Source organism: Anguilla anguilla, chromosome 11, assembly GCF_013347855.1.
Source record: "Anguilla anguilla isolate fAngAng1 chromosome 11, fAngAng1.pri, whole genome shotgun sequence".
Lineage (NCBI taxonomy): Eukaryota > Metazoa > Chordata > Actinopteri > Anguilliformes > Anguillidae > Anguilla > Anguilla anguilla.
In genome coordinates, this window is record NC_049211.1 from 44,287,069 (window position 1) to 44,297,835 (window position 10,767).

Sequence of the window (10,767 nt, forward strand, 5' to 3'; positions counted from 1 at the left end):
GACAAAACGAGCTATTTATGGTTTATATTTCTACTGAATACGACAAACAGCTTGGTCTCTATAAAAAAACACTGCTTTGTGAAAGTGGGTCACACCTCATAAAAGCATGGCTATCTAACTTAAATTCCAATCTAGCAATCTTGCTAACGATAGCTTTCTCATATAAATAGAAGCCCTTCTACGCGACGCGTCAAGGCATACCCCGTTTATGTAAAACTATGATGCGTATTCTTATTTACTATCTTATGCGAAGAAGATATCAAGCAACTGTAGGCTACAGTATTTCTGATTGCTTGTGATTCACACAAGGCCGTCTACGTCAGTCCTCCATTAGGGCAGAGAGTGGAGGCGTAGAAGCTAGTAGCCTAGCCTGTGGCTATAGCAAGCCCTTTTAACACCTAAGAGCCTGTCCGTAAATATTACAGATATCTCTAATTCATTTATGACTAGTCAAAACGCTAATTTAAGACATCTATAATTACATTTCGACTAGTCAAAACGCCAATTTGAGATATATCTAATTACATTTTGACTAGTAAGTTGTCGCCATTAAGTTATATGGAACTCCAATTAAAGATATCTACAATTCAGTTTTGACTATCTTAAACTCGAATTCCAGATATCTCCATTTAAATTATGACTAGTCGTAACTGAGATTCGAGATATCTCCACTTTAGTTCTGACTAGTTATACTTTAAATTGAGATATCTGGATTTCCTTATTATTGAAGATATCTAAATGATCTTTTTTGATATCTGAAACTAGGATATTACTAGTAAAAATACAATTGAACATATCTTGAACTGGAGTTATGAGTAGTCAAAACTAAATTGGAGATATCTAGAATTTGAGTTATTAGGCTACTAGTCAAAAGTGCTTTTAAGATATCTACAAAGAAGTTAAGGATATCTTGAAACGAGACCGATCTTATTTTGGAGATATCTTCAATTATCATTCTGACTAGTCGGAATAGGCTACATGTATAAATATCTTCAATTGTCATTTGACTAGTCAAAATAGTTGTAGATATCAAAAACTGGCTCCTTGAACGAATTTCCTCGTTCTACTAACGCAGCGACCGCCATGTCAGACCAACCTGAACCAGAGTCAAGCGTCTTATTCAGAGTTTTCAATGCTGCGGCGCGTGCGAGAAATGAGCCATTAACTTTAGTCAGCAACAAGACGACTGTTTCACCCGATCGATCTCTTTCCACTTTTCTTACAGTCACCGCCATTTCTTACACCATAATTGATCGCACTAGGTTTGCAAAACATTACATTTACATAATATTTAATTTGGCAAACGCTTTTATCCAAAGCGACGTGCAATAAGTGTAGGCTATACCAAAGGTCGTTGGAACAACTATAAAACATAGGTCAGACAAGGTACAATTCCCATAAACTCTCAGCTACCCCGAGCGATGAACATAGCTAGTTCAAACGGTAAGCATAAAGACTAATATCCATTAAAAAGCTTTGCATCAGAGTTACGTCAGGCACAGCAGATTTGACAATATATAATTATAATTCAGATATCTGAAAATACAATTTCGACTAATCAAAACGGAATTATAGATATCTTTAATTATCATTCGGTACGTGCGACGAGTCGAATGACAATTCTGGTGACGTCATTATAGATATTTTTAAAGGTATTTTGACTAATCAAAATATATTTCAGATATCTTGAATTATCATTCTTACTAATCCGTTTATACTTGCAGATATCTTGAATTATCATTCTGGCTAGTCACATTGTAATTATGACTAGTCAAAATGCATTTGTAGATATCTAAAATGCAATTATGGATAGTTAAGCGAGGCTATTAAATGTTAAGAGGGCAAGCCTATTCCTTGGCCCAATGACTTCAGTTGACCACTTAGTCAGTCCAGAACAGAGTTTTCCAACTCTCACAGCAAAAGATGAATATTATTGTGCCACTTTATGACAATTAGGCTATGTCACATTATTAATTTTACAGTTAAGAAAAAATAGCCAAATGGTTTTTGGCATATGACTTGTTTACAGCATGTCATCCATGTGATATTAGCTATGGAAGCTTGTGTCAGATTGTATTCCTTTCAATCTTTCATTTAAATAGTTCTTTTAAATCAAGGAGCAACAGACCTGATGAAAACACTGTATAAATCTATTTAGCACAATAAACGTGGATTTCATTCAGAATATTTTTATGAAAAATATATAATTAACAAAACAACAGGCTGAAAACGTAATGAAAATGATGTTACTTGTGACTGGAAGCCTGCTTAAACGGATGATGTTCATGTAAGCTATAGTTCAAACAATATGAACTTTGTCTGCATGAACAAATGCATTCACTATTTCCTACTGCTCACATGATTAGGGTCAAACATTTACACACCAGCATCCTGCAATGAAACTGCTTCTCTTGTATGCAAATAATCAGAGGTTAGTTACAAAGGCCCTGAATCCTTGCCATGAACTCGCAGCAATTCCTAAAAACAATTAGGCGGTTTTACAGTGTGTTGTGTTAAAAAACAAAAGTACAATAAGCTATTTGCGTAGACTCATCTTAATTCTCCTTATTTTAACAGTATAAACAAGGCACACTATTAAAATGAGAATCCAATCGCCTGCAAACCTATGCTGACCATCACTTGAATAAATTGGAAGTTTGTGCTGTATGTAGCCCTATTCAAGCTGTATTGGTTTCACTGAGGGTAGCAACCGACGAGTTGCGTGGATTTTAATCCCGTACGAATCTGTACGTGTCATTAAAGATATATACTCCACGGAAACTAGTCGTCTATGGAAACGATTCGCGTTACGAAGATCGATGTATGCTCAAAAACGCGACTTTAATGTTAACTTGACTGGCAGTATTAATCTAATATAGAAGTAAGGATCAAATAGTTTTTAAAAGGTGGCGTAGCCTTGCGAGTATCTTATAATACGTGCCGAACATCAAGGCAAGGGAGAAATTAGCACACCACGTAATTTAGGAAGCAGGCATATTTGATAAAACTTGTCCCGTCGTGTGAACTACAAACAGGGTTCTAATTACGGGCGGAATTGGTGGGGGGAGTCTGACCCCCATAATTAAGACTTGGACACCCCCAAAAGAGCTAAAAACAACAGGTCGGGGGTGTCGAAACATTTATATATCCTTCTTACCTGTAATCGTAAATATTACAATACATTTCCCATCAGTGGCTTAAGACTTTTTGAAGGGGGGGGGGGGGGGTATATATATAAGAAAGTATAATAAATAATAAAAAGACCAACCAATGTTCATGAACTGGGTTTATTCAAAAGTACAGAGGGTCAATTGCAGGTTCAAGTGCAGAGGGAATTGACATGACTGAGAGGGATTCATTTGGTATACACTATGCTCAAATGCACACATGTACTACAGCTACAGTCCAAATGGATACCACAGCTGTACCATGGTCAGCTGACAGACCAGCAGTTTTCTGCAATTGACCCTTGAAGCAGGATAGTATAAGACATTTTAGTGGACAGGTTTGAAAGACAGACAAGAGTGATCCCTTTTTCTGGCCATGACACGTTGGCAGGGTGACTCCTAGTACTCTTCTCCCTCCTCGTCTCCTTCCACAGAGTCTGTGCCCACCTCCTCATAATCCTTCTCTAGGGCCGCCAGGTCCTCTCGCGCCTCAGAGAACTCCCCCTCCTCCATGCCCTCACCCACGTACCAGTGGACAAAGGCACGCTTGGCGTACATCAGGTCAAACTTGTGGTCGAGGCGGGCCCAGGCCTCGGCGATGGCGGTGGTGTTGCTCAGCATGCACACGGCTCTCTGTACCTTGGCCAGGTCTCCGCCTGGCACCACCGTGGGGGGCTGGTAGTTGATGCCCACCTAGTGGAGAGGAGATCATGTGTGAGAGATGGGGACTAAACTGGAGCAGAGGAAAGAGCCATAAACACAGGCCAGGTGTCGCGAGATCACTTACCTTGAAGCCAGTAGGACACCAGTCAACAAACTGGATGGAGCGTTTGGTCTTGATGTTGGCAATGGCGGCGTTGACGTCCTTGGGCACCACGTCGCCACGGTACAGCATGCAGCAGGCCATGTACTTGCCGTGACGGGGGTCGCACTTGACCATCTGATTGGCCGGCTCGAAGCAGGCGCTGGTGATCTCGGCGACTGACAGTTGCTCGTGGTAGGCCTTCTCTGCGGAGATGATGGGCGAGTAGGTGACCAGGGGGAAGTGGATGCGGGGGTAGGGCACCAGGTTGGTCTGGAACTCTGTGAGGTCGACATTCAGAGCACCATCGAAGCGCAGAGAGGCAGTGATGGAGGACACAATCTGGCCAATGAGCCGGTTCAGGTTGCTGTAGGTGGGGCGCTCGATGTCCAGGTTCCTACGGCAGATGTCATAGATGGCCTCATTGTCCACCATGAAGGCGCAGTCGGAGTGCTCCAGGGTGGTGTGGGTGGTAAGAATGGAGTTGTAGGGCTCCACCACAGCCGTGGACACCTGGGGAGCTGGGTAGATGGCGAACTCCAGCTTGGACTTTTTGCCATAGTCCACCGAGAGACGCTCCATCAGCAGGGAGGTGAACCCAGAGCCAGTGCCTCCACCAAAGCTGTGAAAGATGAGAAACCCCTGCAGCCCGGTACACTGGTCTGTCTGCGGGAAGAGCAGGGATTTATCCTTAAACCACCATCAAACACGAATATGCTACATGTACAGTGACCGGTCAATGTAGCAACTTTCATTCATGGCTAGAGAGAGAGGTGTGAATGTCATAGTTCATTTTCAGTATTTTTTAATGAGCCTAAAATACAGGGTGGTAATCTACTGTACAAAGAAGGCAGAGTTAATGCATTTCATTCAACCCCCTCACCATGCAAATTAATTTGTAATTTTCACCCACTCAGTGGTTGTTCAAAGACCAAAACTAGTCTCAACAAAAATCTGAGAACATACCAGTTTGCGGACGCGTTCCAGGACTGTATCGATGATCTCCTTGCCCACAGTATAGTGCCCGCGAGCGTAGTTGTTGGCCGCGTCTTCTTTTCCAGAGATGAGCTGTTCAGGGTGGAAGAGCTGACGATACGTTCCACTCCTAACCTCATCTAGAAACCAGGAGACAGAAGCTCACAAAAAAGCCACAGACCCCAGTGCATGGGACACAGGCAGCACTCCGGTGCCTTTAAACCACATCCCACTAGCCATGGGAACGAGACCAAGAAACTAAACATCACCCGATACTCAACTTTGATAGATAACTACAGATTCAAGCCAATCATTGAGCAAAATCTTATGATTGGTTCAATAGAGTCCAATTCATTCTAGCTCCATCAATCAGATAATCACACACACACACACACACACACACGAAAGTACAAGCTGTAAAACACCATGATTAATATTGTGCCATTGAAAGGTTAATCCCAAGCAATTACCTACTATGCAAGCTATAAAGCATGGAAACTGGAGCATGGCAGAAGTGGCTGCCATCATGCAATACGCAATATGGATCATTAAGATTCATGTAACCAGGGGTCAGTTTTCATACGACTAAACAGCTATGCCCAGCCAACTTGTGGGGAAGAAAATAGAACAAATAGAAATGCACAGACGGGTTGGGAGGGTACGAGCGGGCACTTCATGGGTTGCGTCACCTCTTCTGCTTTTGAGTAAGGCACACTGAACCTGCTTCCCATCAGGCTGCTTTGCATAGCAGCCTACACAAATCCAAACCACAGCAGCATCTCCCATAACCATCCATTGTGCAGGGAACCAAATTAATGGGAATTTCTAGTCTGCATGGGGATGGTACAACCCGCCCGCCCCAGTAAACAGAATTCAGCATCTGAATCGATCGTATATAAATAAATGTATACCTTTTGGAATGAGGAAAGCCTTTGGGTTTGGCACAGCCCTAGCCTCCATGAGCAGATAAGCACATTTATTTGAATGATTGAAATGTTAGTAGCATGGCATTGGGTCTGGCTGGCAACGGTGTTCATGACAGTGGAGATTAAACTTGCGCCCCCGTCCCTCTCATCCTGGGTCACCGCACTTACCAATGACAGCCGGCTCCAGGTCCACAAACACCGCCCGGGGCACATGCTTCCCCGAACCCGTCTCACTGAAGAAAGTGTTAAAGGAGTCGTCCCCGCCACCAACGGTCTTGTCGCTCGGCATATTGCCGTCAGGCTGGATGCCATGCTCCAGGCAGTAGAGCTCCCAGCATGCATTGCCAATTTGCACTCCTGCCTGGCCCACGTGGATGGAGATGCACTCACGCTACACAAGCACACACACGATGCAAGGAGGAAAGAAAAAAAAATAAAATACGTTAATGGGAGGCTTGCTTACCCACCACTGTCGGCTCTAGGTCCACAAATATGGCCCTGGGGACATGGCGGCCAGAGCTCCCGGTGTTGAAGAAGGTATTGAAGGGGTCCTCACGGGAGTTAGGCCCCGTCTGCACCTCCTGCACCACCCCGTCCGGCCCCACCCCATGCTCCAGACAGAAGAGCTCCCAGCATGCATTGCCAGTCTGCACACCAGCCTGGCCCACATGGATGGAGATACACTCTCGCTGCAGGCCAACAACATCACAACTTAGAAAACTAACAATTTTGAGTTGAGTCAAATGGAAAAAAACCTCTACGGCAAGCTTAAATATTCAGCCAATGTTGCAGACACAAAAAGCAACAATTGCAAAAGGTAAAAAGCAGTTGTAATTTACAATGTGAAGTACATGTGTTCACCTGAATTGTGGATATAATGGTCACCATGTGCCTGGACGTTCTCCACTGCAGTCATAATTACATTGAGAAATATACCTGAGGGATTTATTAGGAAGGGCCCTGAAACTGACTAAGCTTAGGGTTGATCACTCAAGGAAACCAGTGCAAACCAGTCACCAGCACAAAGAGCATGGACATCATTTGGCCTATTCCCAATTACATTTTTCAAATCTTACATGACATTATACCCCCTTTAAAACTTCACACTGATCGAAATTATAAGAAATGGAAACAGAATGTCAGTCCAGTTACCAGTAATGAATATTTTAAATCAAACACTTTACTGACATGTCCGCAAATGCCTGACATAGACAGTGTGCCCACAACAGCAAAACGGGGAGTGTGTCCAGTGTCTCGGTTGTATTGAGTGACCTTCAACATACAGTCCCACCATGCAGTTAATTTGTCTAAAAGGCTCCCAACAACAGGTGACCAAGGGCAATAGCGGAGTCAGTCGTTCAGGTGCACTTCTCCTAACGAAAATATGTTTTAAAAGAAACTCTTCTCAGTTCCAAATGGGTTGAGGGACCCCATTTTTATGAGCATTACATGCCCCGAGGAAACCAGTAAGGGGAGGGGGGGGAGAACACTAAAAAATTCAGTGTACTTGACATCAAGAGTTGTGGAAATGTGTAGTCTGTAAAAATTGCAGTATGGCTGCAGTGCGACATAGAAACCAGTAAGCCGAAACCAAAATGCCGGAGGACATATCAATCCGGTTTTATACATTTTCGCTCAAGTTTGACAAAGCAAGCACTAAAAGGGCGGAGCCAGTCTTTGAGAAAACAAATTCCGGGTCGTCCTCGTCAGCACATGCCCGGATTTATCATACAACCTACAGGAGCACTTGAGGATTCTAAAGTACAAAGGCACAATTTAGAGCTCTTTGGACCCAGCGCAATCGACCGAGAAGACAGGAAGTTTACATGATTATGAAAAGATTGTCGCCGTTAACTATAGCCTACTTAACAAATGCACCCACTACGGGCACTATAGCTCCTCTTAAAATGGTCAAGATCAGTGATAAAGTTCACCAGTCGTAACTTTCTGGAGAATCTAACTGGTCAGTTTCTCGGAGAAGTTAAGTTCCACGTCTCAATCAGTCTCTCGTTTTGTTGCGCGCATAACTTTGTTAAGGACCCATCGATTAACAAAAACAAACGGTAAGACAAGTTGGCTAGTGATCGCAGTCCTAAAGCAGGACTCTCCGATTGAATGTAGCTCCGATTGAAGACCAGCCAGCTGCTGTTACCCCCCATCCCCCATTCAATCTCCCACCTACCCACTTCCTTTACACCAAAGGCAAACGTGGGCCTCTTCGGAAGATTCCTAAAATTCCTGCTCTGCGCAAAACGAATGTATACCTCACACAATTCAAATGCGGGTTCAGCTCTTCGGAAATATGTCAGTAGTTTTTACAGCACTTTGTAGAAGGAAACCTTTCTCTTAAAAACTTTTGAAAGTCAGCGTGTTTGACAAGTAAGCTACATTAATGCAGGGTTCCCTAACTTACATCTAGTCCGGCTACAATGTAATCTTTTTAACAATTGCAAATTAAATGTGTAGCCAACGTACAGTTACAAATTCCATCCAAGCAGAAAATGTAACATTTCATATTGTATCTTTGGCGCCTCTTAAAATTAGTTTTGAACATTGTAAGAAAGTCTAAGAAAAAAGCTTACCATAGTTTCCTTTAGAACAGAAAGGGAGTGGACTAAATAGTGAAATTACTCTTGTAATTTAGAGTAGAGAAAATCTTTTTTTATTCTTCAGCTCCGTTGACTTGAGGCGCGCAACGGGTCCCCGCCAACACAGCAATGTCAAACTGGTGTTACAAAAAGTATATTTATACTACAGCTGGAACTTTGCAATTGGTAGAAGTCAGAAGAGACACCGAGCTCCTGGTTCCTATTGGTGCAAAACACGAACTCTCACTACGTCAGTACAGGGGCTCTGTCAGTTATGATACATTTCCCCTAGGATTTTATTTTTTAAATGATCAATCATCCTAGATCGACTGCGCACTTTGTACCTTACAAAGTATGTTGGGTGTTTTTTATTTCTTTCTTTTTCTGTCTTTCTGCAAAACAAAAGCAAAATGCTGGCGCGGAGACAGAGGGGCATTCCAAATTCAAAATCTCTTTGAAGTGCGTGTCAGTAGTTTGCCAATCACATTGGAGTATTTTTTTTTAAAAGCTGCTATTTAAAAACCTACCTGATCAGTATCCTATGAAGAAGGCGCAAATTTCACAGTGGTTTTAAACGCATACATGTACAATACAAATATAAAGACATGGAACAGCCTGAACTCTGAACAGTCCAGTTTGAACTGACAGGAAGGAAAAGTTGTACACGTTTGTAATGTCGACCAATTTTCTTCAGGTAGCAAAACCGGAAAGTAGGCCTTTTTTAGAACAGTTATCACAAGTTTACACGTCTGTGCTGTAAATACAGTCATAGACTATACCACTGAACTACAGGATCTGCATTGCAGTAAATCATACAAGGCCTTCTGCAGCCCCAATTCAGCTTCTTGCACGGGTTATTTTAGAAATAAGACTTTGTAAGTTTCCCAATAGAAATACTTCTTTGATTTTTAATTGGAATTAACCCAGTGTCCCATGTAGGTTTTTTTTTTTTTTTTTTTTTTATCTTGCTGGATAATGCTATTGTAAAAAATGGCTAAAATAAGACATTCAAAAAAAAAAAAGCATTACTATAAAGGTTGATTATGGTTATTGTTTGTAGTGAAACAAATCGACACAATTAAAGCCCAGAAATGAGAAAACAAAGGCCTTAAAGATGCAATTTTGCAGTCCTATTTCAGCATATGCAACACATTTTTATTATTCCAGTCACATTTAACCTGTGATCATGTAAATGGGTGTTTGCAACCAACTAATAGATACCCATTGGCTGTGTGCTTTCATAACCACCAAGTTGATGTTTGACTTCATTTCCCTCTGCAGTCCCTGGAAGACTGCATATCTCATTCCCGTGTGGAACAAGGAGAGCACAGCAGATCTCAGTGGGAAAACACTGGTTTGAGCTGCCAAACATGAAACAGACCATGTACAGGACACTATGGCTTACAGCCTGCCAGGTCATGCAGTACGGGCAGTCCTTCTGGAAGTCCAGACTTAACGCAGTGCTGGGTCATTTGCAGCACTGTATACATGATCTTCAAGTTGTGGGTGAGATCCCTGTTGTCCCAAATACTCTATATTACTGGGTTCAGAAAATATGCAGAGGCCAAACTTTGTCTGTGTAAGATTTATAAACAATGCATAAATAAAATGAACTGTGTATGTGTATCTAAAAAAGTCTTAATATATCCATAGCTTTTATTTATTATTTACTTGTCACTAGAGGGAGGCTATCAATCAATCAATAAAACTTTATTTATAAAGCACATTTCTGACAGCGGGTGCAACTCGCTAGGCTAGCGGGTGCTAGGCTAACTGTGCAGATGCAGAACTGGACAGTCACAATTATTTATATATCTGAATTTTATTTTTCTTCAATTATCAAAGGCTACGATATGTCTATTGTGGGCTATTGGCCCCTGGTCAGACAGTTGCAAATAGCACTGTTTTATTATAACTGATAAAATTCTGAAAGTTGAGCTAAAACAAATACGTATTGTAGCTTGGTCATGAAAAGCCTGAAATGTACGAAGAAATGTCAAATTTAAAAGATTTTTTACGCCTTTTAGGCATGAGTGATAAAATGCATTGCAACTCAAGTGTTCTTCACCTTCTGTAATGTAATAAGAGGTCAGTAAATACACCATTTATAAGAGCAAGAGCCAAATGAAGCAAGTCTGCAGCCACAGCTGTGGTTAAAGCTTTGTCTGTTCTCATTTTCCTTCTTGAGAAATAATCTCACCATCTGGGTGTGGAGGCCTTGTCTGAACATGGCATTGTGGAGATAGGGGCCCAGAACCTGTTACCATCCTGTATCACTCTTCTTCCCTGCAACATTACCACAACATCAC

At 42.1% G+C, this 10,767-nt stretch overlaps 1 protein-coding gene across 3 annotated transcripts; it reads right to left on the reverse strand.

Moving 5' to 3' along the window:
• Positions 1–3,268: 3,268 nt before the first annotated feature.
• Positions 3,269–8,605, reverse strand: tuba5 (tubulin alpha 5). 3 transcript variants are annotated; one of them, XM_035382664.1, is made up of 5 exons: positions 8,453–8,605; positions 6,039–6,261; positions 4,936–5,084; positions 3,955–4,635; positions 3,269–3,860 (listed from the first exon to the last, which is right to left on the reverse strand). In XM_035382664.1, the coding sequence occupies exons 1-5, from the start codon at positions 8,453–8,455 to the stop codon at positions 3,567–3,569; spliced, it is 1,350 nt and encodes a 449-aa protein (XP_035238555.1). In that variant the 5' UTR covers positions 8,456–8,605; the 3' UTR covers positions 3,269–3,566. The 3 variants fall into 3 exon arrangements, with proteins under 3 accessions (XP_035238555.1, XP_035238554.1, XP_035238553.1); XM_035382663.1 differs by lacking the exon at positions 6,039–6,261 and adding an exon at positions 6,334–6,559 and having other exon boundaries at positions 8,453–8,603; XM_035382662.1 differs by lacking the exon at positions 8,453–8,605 and adding an exon at positions 6,427–6,542.
• Positions 8,606–10,767: the final 2,162 nt, after the last annotated feature.